Here is a 21073-nt window from a genome sequence, read left to right on the forward strand (position 1 = left end):
TTACAACTTGTCTTCTCCTTGCAGCCCACCAGACTTGGGAGGGCTTAATGGAGGGCTGGTTGGCCTGCAGGCTTTAGCGCTTCCCCGCAGCGGACGTCGTCTCTGTGTGTCAACGCATCGCTGTCTGACGTGTTGGCCACATTTCCTTTTTCATTCAGAGACAAGATTCTCTTCACAAACAGATGCCAGGGGCAGAAATGCATAAAAATGATGCAGTACTATGACCGTAAACCTTCAAAATTAAAATCTCACAGCAAAGAAATAAAGTTACTTGGACCACGCATGAGGAAAAATAGATTTCTATACGTGTTTACATTATTTGCATGCACATTTATTTCAGTCTGAGAGTTAGTTCAGCTCATAAAATCAAAAGAAGACAAATCCAAATGCGTCTTTTGGGGATTTCAGAATTCAATTTTCTTTAAAGAAAATAACTAACAGTGTTTTGCAGCTCATGTGTACATCAAAAGAAAACTTTGTTAGAAAATCTGACAAAATCAGCCACATTCATGAAGTATCAGCCTGATAAAACTATAACGTGTGTATAATTTGCTGTCATAAGAAGTCTCCAGAATCTATAACAGGACCCATCAGATCATATTTATTTTATTAACTCGTGCTTTATTTTTTTGTTTAGTCTAACAAAAAAGAAAAGAAAGGAAAAACAAACTGTTCGAATCAGAGAATCAAGATATAACGCTTTTGTCTGTGAGGCTTTTTCAGGAACAGATATTAAAACCAGATATGCTAAACTATAACCGAGCACTTTTCTCGATGAAGCGATCGCAGTGTGATCCTTAAGCAAAGTGCATCTCAATCACCTGAGAACCAACAACAAAGAGAAACCGTAACACTAGTCAGTATATTTCTTCGTTTTTCAGGGAATCTCTTCCTTCTAAAAACTCTCCGTTGTAAGTAAACTTGTCTCTTTGATGTCTTTAATGGTCTTGACATATTTGTCTATAATATTTTAGGGATTTCTCTCGCAGAGATCAGAAACAAACCTATAAATCATACAAACGTCCCCCTGAGGGGGGAACCGTATCAGTCCAATCAAGGCCATCATTAGACGCAGTGCAGAGAAACAGCACAGCTGTTGCACGGAGAAGGGGGGGGATAGGCAGATAACCTGGATAATAGCAAATGCTGGAGGCTTGATTCATTTCCAAATGTTAACAAGGCCGTTTCACAGCTCCAGCACGCCGCGCAGTATGTTAATACCACTAATAAGCCTATCTCTGCAAGTCATCTCGGATGGCAAAGATTGGAGCGTGAGGCGGTGTTTCATAAATAAAAGCTGCTGGCCACATTTTAAATGATGCATAACTATTTAGGATTTCACAAAGCTGACATAATTGCTTAAAGGGTAACCGAGGAGAGCATTTGGTCTCCCACTTTGTTTTCTGTATTATGAAATTTCATTTGTATTATGAGCTTTCACTGTTTGCATGTCAAAAAGGTGACTGTGTAGGCCATCGGAGGGATGGGAGGGACCCGTGTTTGCCTGTTAAGCAATTTTGCAGTTTTTATTCAAGCTGTCAAGTCAAACAATCAGGAGATAATGCAGCCTTGGTTTGTAAATTATAAACGTGTCAAGAGATGCACTAAAGGCGGCGACAGATGCCACTTATCTCCAGCTGCCTCTGCAGTGTGACTGTATCATCAGAAGGGAAATATAACATTTTGATGTTTACATAAGAGAAGTATTAGTATCAGTCAGAAATGTAATTCCTTTCACCCATCCCTTTCGTAGAGGATTGACTCCCCGAAAAACATACAATGATTTTTTTTAAAGCTAACAAAACAAACAAACAAAAAAAAAAAAACAGCAGAAAAGCATCCTCGCTGATCTTCTGTCCATTTCCAACATCGCTTCTTGTATATTTTTTGGTGGAAATCCTCTTAGAATGCAAAGTAAATAGATTACGATACAGTGAGGGATTAGGGCTCGCGCGGCGCTGTCAGATTAGTCGGTGAGCGCAGCGCGTCGACAGCTCTGACACGGCTATGGCTGCTGTTCAGGAAAGGGGCTCCGCGCGATGCTTTAAAGTCGCTGGTTGGCTCCCGTTCATGAATAAAACTGCGGCCTGTAATCTCGGCCAACACGCAAACACACACATCTACTCGGCGCACACGCACACATGCGCGTGCAGAGGAAGCCTGGAACATCCAATATCAGTGAGATGAGTGTAAAATGGGAGTCTTTATTTTTTCAGGCTGATTAATGTAAAGGTTTTAAACATTTTCTGCCGTGTTTTTAAAAGAAGAAGCAGGTAAGTGTTTCCTTCAAGGGTTCATTTGGTTTAGACTTCACAAAGACACGAAATAAGCTGAATTCAGTGAATTTCATGTTTATGATTTGGCTGAAATTCACAAACGTTCTATGACAGGTATAAAAAAATAAACTGTTTTCCATGTGTGGCTGTGAATGAGGGGACTTTTAAACCCTTTATAGATTAAGCTTCAAGCAAAGTAACTACTGTGCTTGTTATTGGTGAGATGTTGTGTCCCTCTGGGATTAATAAAGTCTTATCTGTTGTTCGTTAGTCTTTTCAAACCATCCCTAAATGAACCACATGAAGCATCCCGGGGTCGTCGTCATCATCCTGAGGAAGAAACAGAAACATCCCCCTTAATAAACATGAATAATGAACATTATATAAATATAAACATATGGAGCTGCAGTCATTTCTGCATTTATTATATTCATCATCCAACAGTCTGTTGAACAATTAATCCTGTAAAAACAATAAAAAGAACTAAGTGACCAATGTAATATAAATGTTATCAAATGTAATAAAAATAACAGCATATATTAATTTTTAATTTTTTAATATCTAATTGGCTAATCACTGTAAACAGCAGTCCAATAAGACATCCTCCAGGTATTCTTCAACTCTAATGCAATAACTTCTCTTTGTTTACTTTTATACATATAAATAAATACACACATTGTTTATTTAGTTCTCGTTTCAGTTTACGAGTCTATAAGTTGAATTCATGCAGTTTGATCTATTATCAGCAACTATAAATTTAACCCTCATTTCAGTAATTAAGATAATTCAGGTAATAAAAGATTGACACTCACTGGCCACTTAATTACGTCCACCTGTATAAATTACTCCAATGCAAGCAGTCACATTTATGACGCTGTTGCAAAGGTGTCCTTTCACCGCACTGTTAGATAATGATTGCATTTATGGTTAGCAGCTTCCAACCAACCAAATGTGGGGCAAAGTTTATGCGTTTATCTAGGACAATGTGGGAAATGTCACTGATGCTAAACAGCGACTGCTCTGGTTTGCATCGCTCACGTGAAGCATGGATTTACTGATGCCCCAATTTTTTCGAACCATGAACGGAAGCTAAGGATTGTTTTTGCGATCTTATGCGACAGTCTTTCAGCCGCTGGTCTCACTGCTTGTGATCTTGGGGTTTCACTGAGGATAAATCCACACAGCCACACTTTTCTAGTTGTTCACCTTCATGAATTACAGTCAGCTGAACTGTTGGTGTGGGACTCCATATAACTATCACGGCGTGCCAAACAGAGCGAGACCAGTAGTGCACATTTAAGAACATCAGAAATGAGCAATTACACTGTTATGGTTATAGACTGTCCATGGATTTTTATATAAAGTTTATATAAATGACAATAAATAAAGTTATGTGTAACTCACTGACAGGATGGTTGTATTAGTTATTTTTCTACAGGTGTCACAATAACTCCCGTAGTGAGACTTTTTTAGCGCAGTAATAATGAAACTCTGCCATCACGACAGCACTAAATCACAGCGAGCTCTGAGTTAATGTGTCTTAATATGAGAAGCTGTGATTGCTTATAAAAACTGTACATTAACAAACTCCTAAATGTCCTCATAACTGCTTGTAAATGCAGAGCATTATTAGCATTAATACGTGTTTATACACTGATCATAAATGCAAAACTTGTTTTTCTGCACTAAACTGCAGCTTCTGCAACCGCGTTACTTAACTATCAGTCAACTTACATTCACTCCGTCTCCGTCAGCTCTGCTGCTTCCTGCAGAACAAAACAACAGAAGGCATCTGAGAATGATGTTCGATGCTGCCGTAAACCAGCCATGACACTTGAAACAAGTACAACAACCAAACATTAGACATGCATAATCACACACGACAGCCCCACGGCGCGTAAACACACGCAGCTGAACGCCTGAACAGGTTACATGCTCGCTCAGCAGGTCGGACACGTCGCCTTTTCTGGGTTTTAACGAACGTAAACCGTTGTCACTCATGGCGATCTCTCTCGCTCTGAGCGCTGCGTTAATAAGGTTATGATTGACATTAAAACCCTGACGTGCATATACAGATATTTAAAACGGTGATGCAAATTCCCCTCAATAGCCTACAGTCCGGATTATGGAATGACAGAGCGATTTGATGCAAAGACAATTGCTAATCACCTAAAAAAAAAAAGAAAGAAGGAAAAAATGGAATTATTAAAATGGAGAGAGCAGGATGGAGGGAGGAGGCAGCGCAGCTACAAGAAGAAGAAGAAGTGATGTTTTCTTAATGGGTGTTTTTCCTAAATGACCAGTTAGTCATCGCAGACATCTGAGACGGGGAGAGCAGAGCACTCAGGCGACGTTTAGAGAATAAAAAGCAGGCTGAATGTCGCCGGAGAATTGCTGCGGGGCTTAAAACGTGGCCCTGACACTGAAATGCTGAACATTATTAGCTGCTCTTTAAAATAATGGGCACGCTCTCTCCATCAGCTGTTACTGGTGAAAGCACTTGTTGTCCTGTAGGCAGTTTGGGATGATTAACAGCAAAATGGAGGGTGGATTAATCTAAAGTCAAAGGAACGTAAACATAGTGGATTCAATTATTAGATCTGCAGTTTTGGCTTAAATTCTAGATTTGGGAAGGGAAGGTAACTCGAGCCAGAAAGAAATCAGATGCTTTGTACAGGTATAAGTACCTGTACAAATGAGAAAAATTATGTTGGCGTGACTTCTTTAAATAAGAAAGAGTCACAATAACAGGACACGGATGAGATCTAACATGCATGAATAGTCTTCAATCATACACAAAATCATACACAAAACTCTGCATTTCTCTGGTCATCATCTTCAAGTTAATCATTTTCTTGTTTTCATTTTTTAAGCATTTAATAAAGTCTGCTAGGTTTGCATCTAAACTCAGTCTAGATGTAAACCAGGTGAAAAATGATCCATCAGTCTATCCATCTATCAATTTTCTGCCTCTTCTGCAATCAGGTCAAAGGATGCTGCAGTCTAAGTAGAGATGCCCTGACTTCTCCTCTCCTTGGCCACACTAACCAAGATGTTGGAAAGACATCTAAAAAAAGCTAAACTGATTCAAAAGTAAAAAGTTTAGTAGACATTGATATCAAACCTAGCTATGGTTTCTTTACAATAAGACAGGTTTCACTTTTTTACCAAAGCTGACTAGCAATGTCATCCTCCGAGAGAGTTTTGCTGGGTTTGCACTGTTCATTTATACCTGCACACTTACCTGTTTGTTTCAGCATCCTGAGCACGTCTGGGTTGACGGTCAAATGTAAGGTCTCTGGTTGTTGTCTCCTCCAACTGGCTGCTCCATCAGCACTGACGAAAGAAAATAGAGCTGGTGACACATGTTTCATGTTGTTTAAAACTGAACGAATGAGTGCGTTCGTAAAACAAAGCACAGAATAGATAAGACCAGAAACATTATGATAAAGTAAATATGCTGTTAGCCTCTAAGGTTCTACATCTGGCACAAAACCATTAGCGGCAAATCCTGAAAGGCAGAGATCTTTAGACAAGCAGAAATCATCCATGAACCCTCTTATAAACCCAGCACTGATTTAGCAGGTCTGGACTCACTCACGAGCTTCTCCAGCTGGCTAACAGGCTAAGCTATGCAGTTTCAGGAAAAGCTCACTGCAACTGATAAAAGAGAAATTTAATGACGGATTGACATGAAGTGTGAAATCATGAGATTTTCTACTGGCCCAAAAGAGGAAGGAAGCAATGCAGACATTAAGCCTGTATTACTCCATGCTTTTAAGCAATACATTGATTTATAGAAAATAATTTTATTGACCATTTGGCTGTGGTTTGGAATTTTTTGGGCGTCCCCAAACCACTACTTTTTCCAGGATCCTGTCGCTGGTTCATGTTTCATTCCCCCCTTTGAACCTCTCTGGTCACCACTGGTTACTCAAAGCACCTTATGAGCTTTGCCACCTCAGAGAGCTCCCATCCAATTATCTGGCTATGATGATTCGGCCTTGTGAAAGCAGTGCAGGTTTTTACACCTGACTATTTCCCCTTGTCCAATTTTTCAACTACTAAAGCTGTCTTATTTCAAAAAAGGTTTTTGTATTTATTCATCTTGGGTTTGCTTTATCCGCTAAGGTTTTAAGTCTGCTTCTAGTTTATATTTCAGATAGAGATTTAATGAATTCAATGAATCTGAAACTTTAGTTTTACAGTGTTTGGTTTGTCCGTTTCCATCACAGATTTAGATACACACCACTGTTACTGCTGAAACTGCTAAAACTAAGGTGTTTTTTCTCTATAGCATTACCAGAAATATAAATATAAATATAAATGGTCGGTAAGACAGAATTGAACTGCAAGCAGATACTTCTCTCAACCTTTCAAAAGTTCAAACATGAACATTTTTAGTTTTTCCTTTACAACTTTAGATTAGGTCACACCAAGAAGTCAGTCAGCGCATTTATCGTTATCATTTATCATCATAAAATAAACTGTTAACAGAAATTCTCAGCTCTCTGTCGCTCTGAATGCTCACAGTAACTTTGGCCTCCAGTAAGCAAAAATAAAAAAAATGAAATCTTGCATCCTCCTTCCTCCACTGACAGAAGACTGTGTGATGAGCGAGAGAGGCCAGCAGCCATCAAAGGAACGTTGGGACGCTTCCCAGATTTCCGTCTTGTTCTCTCTCACTTCGAGTCGGATTTGGGGAATGCGGCGGGAATCGGCGAGGAGCCCCCAAACTGCCATTGTGCTCGCCTTCCTCTCTTTCTCCGCTCTTTTCTCAGCGAGCCAAACGGGAAAACGCCTGCGCTATAATTCCTGCCCTACTCCATCTCAGCTAAGCTGTCACTGGCTTCACATGAGAAACAATGAAACTTCATCGGAGACCAGATTACAAAAGAGGAGGGGGGGTGGGGGGTGTTTCAATATAAAAATTGTTCTAAAGGAGGAGGAGGAGGGGGGGGGGGGGTGCAATAAAAAGCAGAAGCTTTGTCTCTTCCTCTCTGTGGCCATTATCTTTGGGGAGGTTTGGGGATCTGCTTTCTTAGCCTCTGTCAGCGGTGCAGGGGAAGACCTGGGGTAGTACGACTGGGCTTTTGGCTGCCAAATCGCCCTAACCCTCTTTTTTCCCTCGTCTCGTTCCTTTTACTGTTTTTAAAAAGAGCTTAGGACACAGCATCTCTGTCTCTTCCCCTCTCTCTCTCTCTCTCTCTGGACCCAGCTTGTTTAAATTGGCCGATAGGAAAGGATTTGGGGTGGATGGAAGGGGCTTAGAGAAACGCAGAGTGGAGGGGTTGGAGGGTGGAGGGGGTGCAGCAGAGAGTCATCAGTGTTACAGTCAAACAGCCATGAAAAGCCTATGAGGATGAAAAGAACAAGAGTGCCTTTTTATCTAATGCACACAAATCCCATATAAATACTCCAATATGTTAGTTGGGGTATGACAAGGAAGGCCCCTCCATCACTTCCCCACCCCACCACCATCCCACAATAATAGAGCCGTGGATGTGGCTGTGTTTGTGTGTATGTTTGTGTGTGAGAGACGGAGAGGGATGCTTTCAGCGCGTCTTTAGTCACACTGTTTCAACATGTCATTCATGTGGACGATTGTATTAAACAATCACTCTGAAACACTGAGTTTGGTCTGCACTCTGGAGACTGAGCCGTAGTGAAAATGGACTCTGGTGGCGTTTTAAAAATGTGGCTCCCGGTTCAACTCTGGGATCGCTGGAAGCGTAAGACCCGGAACTGATGTGGTTTTGACATTTGAAATGTCGCTGGGAGTGAAGGCTCTTAGGCTGCAGCTGGGTCATTTGGCCACAGACGCTCTCATACGATTCATGAGCAGACAATGCAGAACCTCTGCGGGAACGTAGCAGTGTCTGGATGCCTTATTTGTAGTGAGCTGAACTAAAAAAAAATTTTTTATATAAATAGCAGCTCAAGTCAACAGTTTTGCAAAAACAAAGTGTCAAATGATTGTGACAGTATAGTATCGCCTGCATTTGTAACCTCTTAACACTATAGAAAGTTTACGTTTGTTTATCTGCCTGATCCACAAATGTATTGTGGTTAATTCTCTCACACTATATGCACAAAGGGTAAAGGAACAGTGTTATACTGTGTGTGTTTGGAAAGAGGTTAAAGTGATCAGCAAATCACGCTTCACCAAAACCTGTTGCTTCTTGTTTTTATCCAGAAGGACATAAAATACACTCACCAGCTACTACGTTAATGCGAATATCTAGTCAGTCGATCACTCAGTGCATTTAAGCATGCAGACATTATCAAAGCGAGCTACTGAAGTTGTGAGCATCAGAATGAGGAGGAAAGGCAACTTCAGCAGCCTGTTTCGCACCAATAACCACACCATGTTCAGAGTATTTTAGAAACTGCTGATCTGCTGGGATTTTCCCCTCACAGCCATGCCTACGGTTTACAGAGAATGGTCTTAAAAACAGAAAATACCCAGTGACTTAATATTGTAAGGTAAAGACCCCACAATAACACAGAGAAACCCCAAACAATCAGACGGCCCCTTATGAGCAAGCACTTTGGCGACAGTGGGAAGGAAAAACTCCATCTTTAACAGGAAGAAACCTCTGGCAGAACCAGGCTGACAGAGGGGCAGCCATCTGCAGCAACCAGTTAGGGGTCAGGGGAGGGACACAAGACAAAAGGCATGCAGTGGAAGAGAGCCAGAGATGAATCATCACTCATAATTAAATGCATAATACTCAAATAACTGCTCATTAATTGGCGGTACAGGAGATTCACGTCATGGATGTGCGGTGGACAAATCTGCAGCAACTGTGTGATGTCATCTTATCTTTGAGGAGTGTTTCCAGCACCTTGCTGAATCTACGCCTTGAGGAATTAAGGCAGTTCTGAAGGCAAAAAGGGGATCCAACTCAGTACTAGGAAGGAGTATCTAATGATTGGCTGGTGAGCGTATGTACTAACATTAAAGGACCTCAGTCCAAAGCTTACAGCCTTTACAGTGTCATATGCACCACTTTGATAACTTTACAGTCTTTTTCTAGTGCCTCTTCTCTGATGCCATCACACATGTCCTGAAAAAGAGCGTCCATGACTAATCGGGTATCAGTGTAAAAGCTGTAATGTCTCTCAGTCATAAAAAGGCAAGATTTTGTAACTTTAATCTGATCATAGACCACATAAAAGTTAGACACAACCACCGTACCGTCTCGGACTCATTTCTGGACTCTCCATACTGAAGCTTCAGCATTAACGTGTTGTTTTCTTCCTCAAGAAGGGAGGAGAAGGGAGGAGAATCTGGAAAATTTGCTTTGATATGAATATACAAATATGGTTCTAGATCTAAGGATGTCACACCCTGTTTGAAAACCAGTTTAAACAGATAACACTTGACAAATGTGGAACTGCACATGGTACATGTGACTCACTGTGTTGATGGGGAGCGTGGAGGGTCCGCTACACTTTGCGTCCTCGCTACCTGAAGGTCACTGAAGCTGGAACCACAGGCATCACTTCTGCCGCTCTGAAGATCTTCTTTAACAAAAAAGACAAATATAAGGATTAGGGAGAGCAAAAAATTAATAAAGTGACCCAGATTGTGTCACTGCTTTCATTATAGTACACATATACTAATAAACTGTGTGCTTCTCTGGCGTCAAGATGTTGCTCTGTTTATTGGCAGCTGCTGGTGCTGATATTTCGGTCTATAGCATGTTTCTAAGCCTTACAATTTCTCCTCTAAATATGGTTTGTATAAGGCGAACAGTGCCTGAGCGTCTGTTTCTGCTAATTTGGACAACAAACCTTGATCATCTTGTTACTGATAAACACTCGATTCGAGTTTCTGAATTGAGACAAGATGTCAAACAGTAAACGGCGCATGTGCGAACAAAGCAGCCGACAGAGCTGAGAAGGAAGCAAGAAACAAACGCTGCTTTCCCTCAACACACACCGCAGCTAACAGGCTTTTACCGCAACAACCAAGAAGAGAGGGAAAGAGAGGGAGCGGGAGGGAGGAGGAGGAGAAGTGGATCTTCAGATAAAGCTCTCATCTCTTTGCCCGTTGAAAAGCCCTGCAGTCATGTCAGCCTTTGTGAGGGGGAGACAGAACGATCGGGAAACCAACTTGGCTTCTCCTCTTGGCAAAACGCTACTCAAAGGAAAAAGAGATAGAGGGGAAAAGAAAGGGGCCTTCCCTCGCACTTGTTCGCTACTCTGCCTCTCACAATGCTCTATCTATCCAAATCAGCACACTTGTCAGCCAGACAGCTATAAGCGATTTCCAATGCTGTTATAAAAAGGGACCATTTCTAAGCTGAAATGTGTGTTCTCTATTGTGCGTTTATGTTTGTCTACAAGCGACAGCAGAATCGCTGTTCATCGGGACTTACAATGGATGCACATATGGGTCGTTTCCAAGTCTTAGACTGACATCCACCTTAAACAACCGCTCGATTTGGAAATGAGTCATTTTGTTTTTCTTTTTTTTTTTTTTTAGAAAACAAATACAAAAATGAGTCAAACAATATGAGGAGATGTATTCATCTTTCCAGTGTTATTTTTTTCCAGTTCTGCATTGTGTAAAATAGCACATGGTGGAGATGACCTAGATGAGGTTTTTTCCCCAGTTGCTACTCAGGGAAACCGCAGCAAGTAGTTTTTCTGTCCTATAACTCAGGTAGCTGCAGATGGGTTTCAAAGACTTTTTGAGTTGGCACAGAAGACGGAGGCGGAGACATCTGGGCTCATGTGTTTTCCTGTATCCTAAAAAAGGTGATTCTGGAAGTCATAATCCTACTTCAATAACAAGACCAAAGTTTTAGCATCAAAATATACTAAAAGTACATAAAGAAGAAGTATCGACCACATAGACTCATATGCACAACATTACTGGATCATAAACAGTGATTAATTAATATATATATCACCTTAATTGTGCAGCTCAAGATGCTGTTTAGCTTCATCTGTACTAATAGTTTTATATTTCAAAATATTTTCAATTTATGTAGTACAATAAAAGTTCAAAATATAGTGAAGCGGAAGTAGAAAGCAGCAACTGTAATATAGTGAAGTACTTGAGTAAATGTAGCAAGTTCCATTTAATCTGTTCCCATTTAATTACGCTCTCATGCAACAGCTTTAGGCACTGTAAGATCAACAGTACGCTAATGACTTAGTGGGTGGTGGTGGTGACGGGGGCATCATATTTCAGGGTGGTCTGTGTCACCGCATGCTTCGCTTTTGGAAATGCCTTTCAGTACTTGCAGGTAATTTCAGGTGTAAAACTGCCTCAGGATATAACCTCAAAAGCAACTTGAATGATTTAACGGCTATTCTGACGTCTGGCTAAAGGACAGCAGTTTTAGGTTTTAGCAGAATTAGGCTTTAAGCTAATACATTCATTTAAACAAACAAAAAAAAAAAACAACAAAAAAAAAAAAATGCAAGGGGGAAAAAAACAAAAAAAAAAACCACTCACACACAGTTGAAGGAAAAGTTCAATATACTGTCTAGCTAAATGTTGGTTTCTCCTTCAATGTTTTCTCCTTGTGCACCTCTGGACTTGCTTTATGGAAGTCCTGTTCTCACCACCTGCACACTGTCAAAGGCACAACCTGCAATTTGAATTTCTTTGTGGGGAAGAGGATGAGCCAAATATGGCCGTAGTTTGTTTGTGCTCCATTTTCTCCCTAAGACGGCTCAGCATGTTACACTAGAACACAGCAATGACAGTCTGACTGGTAAAGAAATTTATGGTTCACAACTAAAAAAAAAACCTCAACAAGAATACTTCTGATCTGATGCAACATCTTTAAGCTTGGATGCAGCTTTGACTTTGACTGAAAACTACAGTTTGGTTCCTCAAACGATTCCACAGAACCAATCTATCATCATCAGTGATGATGAATCAATCTAAAGGCCTGGTGTAAGTAATGTAAAGGAAATAACCAATCATTTGGTTCTTGTTTTTCTGTTTTTTTTTTTAAGTGGGTGAAGTTAGTTTGGTGATAGACTGGTAACCTGTCCCTCTCACCCCGTGACACCCTGGATAGGCTGCATCTTTCTTCATAACCTTGGATTGGATCAGCAGTTAAGAAAACTGAAGGATGCATGGAATAAATTATCATTTTAAAGCAAGAAAACAGATGTGAACAAAGTACACATGCTGTTCAGTTAAATAGTGTCTTACACTGTTGCCTTAGAACAGACCCCCCACCATCTGTCCTAAAAAACGAAACAAAACTAACTAACTAAATAAAATGTGTAACAGGTACTCCAGTGAAAGTTACTGCTGGCCACTCATGACCGAAATACATACAGAGGGAGGAAAAACTCTTTCAAAGCTCAGAACAAAGCTGGGGTTAGGTCATGCTTATGCTTTTGTCATAGCAACAGGTTGACCTAATAGAGGTCATTTCAGATTTCACAAACAAAACGAGCTGTTTTTAAGTTTCTCTTGAGCAGCAAGAAACTAGAATTGATCTGCTTTCAAACGACCACCAGAACACGTTTACACAAACACGTGTGTCTGCTTGATTTCTATTGAGAACAAACAACTTTCTTGAGTGTGTTTGAACTGAATTTTTTGACAATGTGGGGCAAAGGTGACTGAAGCTGCACTGTGGGAACTTTGTGCACAGAGAACATGTGACTGATGACACAGTCTGTGTTTAGTCAGTGAGGAAGGAATCAGGAGGAGACCATGTGATGATGAGAACAACCAGACATACCTGCAGATGTTATTTATATTTTAACAGCAAACAACACTCTGATTAATTTGCAAAGCACATATTAGTACATGCAGGTACGGACTGAATTTAACTGAAAACCCTGAAAGGCACCGAAACTCGAAAGTTGACTTCTTGTCGTTACCTTGGACTGGTTCTTAGTGAGCACTTTTCTACTCTATCTTGAACACTCAAAGCGCTTTACACAACTTGTGCAATCACCCAATGACACCCATTCGCACAAGCACTTTTTCCTAAGCTGTTACCAAGTGCTTCCTAACTAACATTCACACACATTCATATTCCGATGGATGCATCGAAGAGCAACTTGGGGTGAGTATTTTGCTCAAGGATATTTGGCATTCAGACTAGGGAGAAGCCAGGAATGGAACCACCAACGATCAGTAGATGACCTGCTCTACCGCCTGAGCTACAGCCACCTTAAAAGTTAAAGTGGTTTCCTTAACAATCAGTCCGCTTACTGCTTCTGTTTTAGGGGCTTGCACATGCCCAATGATAAATGTGTGAGTGTGTCACAAACACGCCAGAGGCTGTGTTTGTGTGCGTGCACGCATGCATGCATGTGTGTCTGTAAAGCGAGACTTGTTCACTGGAGCCCTCTGCTTGAAGCAAGCCACTCATTATTTATGACCTGGCTTTTCTGCTCTGTTAATATGCTGTCTGCTTGTCTGTCTAACATACAAGGGGACACACACTCTTATAAAATGGGATCAGTTTAACCGTCCTCATCAAGGGCTGTGACAACACTAAGTGTCACTGTCATGAGTGTGTGTGATTTCTAAATGAATTCAGACCTTCTGACGGCTGACTGTGTCATTTTTAAAAAAAAAAAATCTATTAATCAAATAAACTTTAATAAGAAAACATTTTTTATTTAATTTAAGGTATAATCACATGAAAACGAGTTTTCACAGGACTGTGCATGCAAGTTAACTCTTAATGTTATCAAGGTCAGACCATGCAATGCTCAGAGAACCTGCAAAAAACCAAGAGGTACATTTCTCTACAGCCTCAGTTATCATGCTAAATTGTAAAAATCATGACAGTAAAAATAGAAAAAGACTGAACAAGTATGGACTACTTGAAAGGGTTTTCCAGAAGAAAGCCTCGTCTCTCTAAGAACAACATGGCAGCATGGTTTAAGTTTGCAAAGCTGCATCTGAACAAACTACAAGACTTCTGGAATAATGTCCTTTGGACAGATGATACAGAAGTGGAGATGTTTGGTGTCACATTTGATGAAAATCAAACACTGCATATCAGCAAAAATACCTCATACGAACTGTCAGAATGGCTGTGAAGGGGTGATGATTAGAGCTTGTTTTGAAACCACAGGACCTGGGCATCTTCCAATCACTGAATCGACCATATGAGGCCATCTGTGTGATAGATAAAGCTTGGCCGAATTTGGGTCATCTACAACAGAATGACTGGAAAAAGAAAAGAATCTGCGTTGTGATGGCCCACTCCAGACCTCAACCTGACAAATACTGTGACGGGACTTTAACTATTTTCCTCTATACCCTGTGATTGCACCTCACTTTACATCAATAAAGACGGGTGTTGACAACCACCAGTTTTCGGGTTTTTCCACAGGTAGCTGCAATTTGTATTGCAATGTGGATTATCCCCTTTTATGTAAAGACTTGCGATGTACTTTCTTTTTACCGACTTTATGTCCCATATTACGAAACTGCAAGTAAAGTAAAATCTAGTGACACATAATGAAGCTTCAGTGCTGTAGAAACATCTACTGCTATGCAGCAACACAGGATAAGCTTTGAATCAAGTAGATAAGTTTGCACTAAATATTATCATTTTATTCAGTGAAGTTGTGAGGACTGATCAGGACCCAGACTTCTGACTGTGAAAGAAAAATATAGGCAGGCCATACAAACCAACGTTGTGTTTAACATTCATTAATTTCTTTGTTTTCTTTACTTTGGCAAGTTAATATTTGATGTTTTCCCTCTTCTTTATTTACACTTTATCTACACTTTCTTCGTTCCTCACTTGTTATTTATTTTCCCTTTTCACCCTCCTTCTTATTCCCGCTGTCATGCCTCCTTTTTCTTTCTCCCTTCTGTCCCTCTTGCTCTAAAGTGCTGTTGTCCAAGGATAGGACACGCTGCAGGTGATGGAGGCAAATCATCGAGGACATAATTAAGAGGCTTACGAGGAGGAGTGTGCGTTTTACGCATCACATTTGAAATATATAAAAAAAAAAAAAACTGCATGCAAACAGGCCTCACAGTTAGACAAGCGCTCATTTTCATTCACAGACAAACACACAGACACTCAGCCGTAGGGGTTTGACCTTATACAGTCGAGTTAAATACCTCTCTTGCTTCATTTGGATGTCTGAGTACACATACACACGCACGCACAGCCTTCCAGTGTGTTTTAAGCACCAATGAAGGACTCTTCCGACATGTTCATCTAGTTCCCTCACAAATTTGAATGTAGTCTGCTCACCCGTTGGCCCTCAAAGCTTCTGTGAGGAGTTGTGTGTGTGTGGTGTGTTTTTGAGTGTGTGTGTGTAATCAGGAACGTAGCTTGATCCCCTCTGGTATGTGCTTTCGGGAGTGTTTGTCAAAGGGCAGCAGCAGAGGCTGAAAATTGACAGAAAAGCTGGGTCTTTCCTCCTCTTGCTGGTGTCAGACTACATTTCATTAGCCTGACATTAAAGACTTTGTCTTAAATGTATAAAACGTAATCTTGAAATATCTACGGTGTGGGGCTAAATTCTAATTGTCCACTGTGTAGTCATCACTTCATATCATTTGTGACAAATATTTCCTGCAGAATCTCACTTTTGCTCATTCTTATATACCAAATAAGCACATGTTTTCAGAGTTTTGACACAGCTATTACTCTGGCAAGCATGATTCTCCTCTGTGCTGTTAAAGGAAGGCTAGAGCCCGAGAAAAAATCTGCTCTCAGATGTGAGAAAAGTGTGTCACAGTGGGTGAGTTACCGAGGTTATCAGGTATCCACCTCCCATTTCAGATGTGAGGAGAAATAACGAGTCACATTTAGTGTCTTTTGGTTAGACATGATGATTACTTTTCTTACCGTTGCCTGCATTGGTCCGGGCCTCGATTTCATTAGCTTTCCTCTTGGCCACATCTGCTAGCACCAGCTCGCCCTTATCACTGGCAACATAATGGAGGTCCTTTGAAGGTAATGCAAGAAAGAAAGAAACGTGAACGTTAATCTAAAATGAATCTAGGCTCAGATGACAATAGGGTTTTTTTTATTTGAGGGGTTTTGGGTGGGGGAGATGCGGCATTTTGGCGGGAGAAGGAAGAAACAGATGAAATGACAGGGGGAAAAAATGAACCGTTTGAAGCCCAACATCAGAAGGAGCACCGGTTTGAATGAAATGCCGGTTCCTCAAAAAACTTTGAAATCAGCCTGCTTGTGCCCCGCACCATCACCAACCTCCTGCACACACACGCGCACACACAATCACGCCCGCTTCCCTGGTTTTGAACTACGGAGGATGTTATCAGTCACATTTCAAAAGTGTGAGAGGAGACGAGGGACTGTTCACCTTTCAGAAACGCTGGTATTCTCTCTTTACGGAGAAACATATCCAGCTGAGCACATTACGATATCAGCCTGCGACAATATTGGAAACAGCATGTATCCTCTGTATCTCTCTGTTTGAGTCTCACATGGCCACAAAGATGGAGATAATGTGGCTAAATGATGTCTGAGGGTGGCTGATTTAAAGCCCAGCGCTGCCACATATTCATTAACAACCACACTGAGTATTACATCTCAGTTGTAGGAGTATTACATCTGCTTCCACAAGCGAGGCAGAGGTCAATTCATTATTTATTAAATTGTGGAAAAATACAAAAATATCTATATAATGCTTTAAGTGATGTGCTTCGAAAATGCCAGAAACAAATAAAATAAAGGAGGTGCTTCTAGCGTTTTGCAAAGGGCCTTTCCCCCTAGAGCCACACGTTCTGTGTCCAGGTTACAAAAACACAATTGGTGCAGATTTATTGAAGGCTGTCCAGCCTGGTACGTTCAGAGAGACGTTTCTGTTGCATCAGATTTGGAAGAGCTGCAGCTGAGACGTTCTCATTTGCAATTTTGATCAGATGGCAGTAAAACTGTAGTTTTTCCTCTAACTCACACTCTGGATTGATAATGAACAAAATGAGACGTGTTTCTAAATCCTCCCATTCAAAGAGCCCGAGCTTTTCATCTTCAAGCTTACAGTTTTGTTATGCACTGAAGTTGAAAGTAGAAATTCCAAACATTAGTTGAGGTCTCAACTTTATTTTCCCTTTATGAACTGTCTGAATTTGACCAACATCAAACACAGAGAAGTTTTTTTGTACTGCTTTTTTTTTAAACTATATGTCACATCAGATACTTGTAATTGTCCTCTTGGTATCTAAGGAAGTTAATACATTAATTACCTTTAAATACCCACTGCTTGTTATCATGTCACTTGTTTAAACAATTAAATGAAACTTTGTTTTTTCTGGACTCTTTGTTCTTTCGGTTTGTTGGTTGTTTTATGTTATTAGGTTTTCCATTCACTGTATGAATGCTTGCTTGGACCACCTTGAAAACCGAGGCATATTTCGCAAGAGGTTTTATCTAGAAATGATAAATATGAATACTAAAAAAAAAGGTTTATAGTGTAGAAAGACCCTGGGAGCTCTGTATTTGGTTGTGTTTATTCACTTTGTTTTGTCAAATTGTTTTCAGGCATTTTCTTAATTTGCATGTGTGTTAAGCTTTCAGGGACACCCAATTAATCAGACTTTTTGGATATCAAAGGCAAATACAACATACTATAATGATCAGTCTATAGATAATTTGCGTGTATTTTGAGAGTGAAGCAGCTTAGTTCATTCAATGAATTTCAGAATAAAAGGAAGAAAGCTTTATGCTTCATATCCTGCACGATGATCACTTGTACATTTGTGAGGGCAGATGTTAAAGGTTGGCTTTGTTGTTTTCATGTAAAGACACTGGAAGCATCATCATCATCACCATGTTGCTGCAGTTGTTGCATCCTGTGAATGTGTTAGCAACGCTGCTGAAAAGGCCAAATATACAAACTATACAAATGTGAGAAAATGTTAAAGTCTGTGCAGTAATAATGGCAGAACCTCTATAACATTCGACCTCTTGAATCGATTGAAGTGGGAGTGAATCAAACCCTCATCCTGGCACCCCACGAGGGTCGAGTGAGAGTCGCAGGGTTTCCCCGGGCTGAGTGCAGGGCCTGAGGCTCCATCAAAGGGTACAGCGTGTTAAGGAAAGTCTTCCGCCTCAGCGACATCACAGGACATCACTGCCGTGACTCAGGGCTCGCCATGGATAACCCTCAGCTGGCTAAAGCCAGCCCCCAGCTGAGTCTGCACCCGGCCCTAATACCCCCATATTGTAACCCAGCTTTTGTACCCCCAGAGGAAAGAGAGAGGGGGGTGCTGGTTTCCAAAAGAGGTGTGGAGCAGAGAGGGATTGAAGCAGACAGAGAGCGAGAGTAAAGGGGAGAGAGAGTGGGAGAGAGGTGCTGAAATTGAGGAGTATGAATGGGAACAGATTGGGTAATTATAGTGTGGTGCCTGCCCTCTGTGGCGAAGAGTTAGGAGGAAATGTGAAAATGGCCGACAACAAAATGGCCTCAAAAGAGCCTAAATCGGCTCCCAGGACTGAGGTGGCCAATTGAGCCCCTGTGAACGAGGAGACATGGCCCCTCAATTAGATATGAGTGAGGCTTCTTAATTGATAACAAACAGAGCAGCACAAGATTAAACAGACGAGGAGGGAGAGGAGGCAGTACAGTGAAATGATGGAGAGGCGCGTGAGTGACAGAGCACAAGGGAAGGGAGAGGGTGAACAAGACGTAAAAAGACGAAAGGGAAGCAAAACTCACAACAACAAGGAGAGAGAAAGAGAGAGCGGGATGACAGACAGAACAGAACAATATGAACATTTGATGTTGGGGCGCTTTATTCCAGCTTAGCCCTTCATAATGCTGTCTGAATCTGAGGAAAGAGACCCAGTGAAAGACGAGTGAACAAATGCGAAACGATAGAGAGACAACTGAGAGCTGGAAAGAGAGAGAAAGGGAGAGAGGAGTATCAACCCGACTAAGAAGGGATAACAATAATACTGCATATAAAACCATCAGATATTACACCTCTTATTCCCCAACGCTCAAACGCGACACTAATCTTATTTATATAAGAGCTTTAGGGGTTGCAGCGAGCCAGCTAACCGCACCGATAAAGAGGGGCGTTTTAGTGGGCCATATTTGGGGAGTAGAGGGGAGGGAGGTGGTGGATGCTAAGAGCCCGATATTGCCTGATATTTGGGTTACCTCCAAATAAATGAGGGATTAGGTTAACTGGCACACAGCAGCGCTTACAGCACATTAACTGACGGGCTCGTGTCTGCATGTTTGCAGTGTGACGTGTTGGCTTTGGACTCAGGATCGATGAGAATGAGCATACACAAAGTGCACTGCACTTCTTTAGGCGAGCATGTGTGCACAAAAGCTTATTATGGAGCGATAACAGCATATAAACTCAGTGCCCTATGGATCTGTGGCCGTTTGCAGAGACTGCAAAATAATTCAGATAATAATAATAATCAGATATTTGTAGATTTTTAATTCTTCTGTAATTTTCAATGCATTTTTAGTGCCTTTCCTTATTGCCTCAAACTTTACAGTTTATTCTTATAAATCAATCCCTATTTGTGACATCAAACTAACAACCAAATATGAATGTATTCTTATTTGTTGCCCACCTTTTTCAACTTTTAATAAAAGCAAATCAAGTGGGTGGACATGGACAACACATCACTTGAAAAGCAATGGGTTATTGGTATATTTACAGTACACACATATTCAACTCATACATTCAAATTGCAGCGTTACACGTAAAGGTCAGTTTGATCATGTGGTTTATTTCTTGTAATGCCTGGCATTTGATAGCTCTGTGAATTCCAGTGATACACCTGTGAGCCCGGAGTCAAAATGATGATGGTCACTTATACACGTCTGAAATCTCAACATGCAGGGATTAGTGAATGAGTACGGGCACAGCTTTTGCTCTTTGATTCATGGGGGTGGCATTAAATCCTGATGATTACCTCTGAAGCAGACACACTGGAAAATATCTACCTGGACCTAGTCGGCTATCCCTGGTGATAAACACACACAAATAGCTGTGAGTCCTACAAGTTCTAACTAAATAATAAACTAAATTTTGAGCTCACGTGGCTGCTGAAATGTTTAAGGACACAGTTATCATTTAACGGCTGCCAACGAATATTCAGTTAAATAGTGAGAAGAAGCCTGGACAAAATTCCACCCACCCAATTCTACCAAAGATCGTCCAGTCGCAACATATTTAAAGATGTTAAATATGCAAAAATGAAACAGAGAGAACAATGACAGAGGCTCACATACAAACTATGATACATAAGTATTCATAGTGCAGTGTGACTGCTAATCCTGAAGATCAGTAAAGTTTAATTACAAATTTCCTATCAGACTGGTGATTAGTAACCACATTTTCTGAAAGAGACCTGAAAAACATACTATATCTACTTTTCTCTAGGTGTCACGCACTTCCTAATTCCCTCAGCCACCTATCGAAGGTTGGATGTGTCTCAGACTTCCAGGACTGCAGCAGGATTTTTCTTGCTAACAGTGGTAATAATGAAATGGCCTGAGCCTCACAACGATCATTCCCACTGCTTAAATCATCAAGCCTGAACACTGCTGCAAAAGCGGAAAGGAAAAATAGAGTTTGGTGAAAAATTCAAACAGGTGAACCCAAAAAGTCTGCACACAGAATAAACCGATAGGATAGGCTTCCTTGCTCTGTTGATATAGATATACTATCGAGTTACTATGATGGTTTTCCAAGCATTTTTCCTACACTTCATCAGTAATCTCAGTAACAGTTCTACTTGCCAATCTGCAGAGAGACTTTGTTTTTTATTACAACATATTAATTTGTTGTCGAATGGTTGTGATCAGATAGCCACACCACATCCATC

The 21073-nt window shown here is 40.9% G+C and overlaps 1 protein-coding gene across 5 annotated transcripts in view; it reads right to left on the reverse strand.

Annotated features, from left to right (window-relative positions):
• Positions 1–325: 325 nt before the first annotated feature.
• wdpcp (WD repeat containing planar cell polarity effector) overlaps positions 326–21073 on the reverse strand; it is an 84922-nt gene continuing 64174 nt past the window's right edge. For 3 of the 5 annotated variants that reach the window (XM_013910989.1, XM_013910988.1, XM_013910990.1), the window contains exons 14-18: positions 16097–16196; positions 9701–9806; positions 5521–5612; positions 4011–4042; positions 326–2606 (exon numbers count right to left, since the gene is read on the reverse strand). In XM_013910989.1, the coding sequence (XP_013766443.1) occupies positions 2553–2606; positions 4011–4042; positions 5521–5612; positions 9701–9806; positions 16097–16196 (384 nt within the window). In that variant the 3' untranslated portion in view covers positions 326–2552. Of the gene's footprint in view, positions 2607–4010; positions 4043–5520; positions 5613–9700; positions 9807–14388; positions 14452–16096; positions 16197–21073 lie in introns of those variants that run through there. The other 2 variants (XM_013910987.1, XM_013910991.1) reach the window with 2 other exon arrangements.

This window comes from Pundamilia nyererei, unplaced genomic scaffold (genome assembly GCF_000239375.1).
Source record: "Pundamilia nyererei isolate P.nyererei 1_Seehausen unplaced genomic scaffold, PunNye1.0 scaffold00054, whole genome shotgun sequence".
Classification (NCBI taxonomy): domain Eukaryota; kingdom Metazoa; phylum Chordata; class Actinopteri; order Cichliformes; family Cichlidae; genus Pundamilia; species Pundamilia nyererei.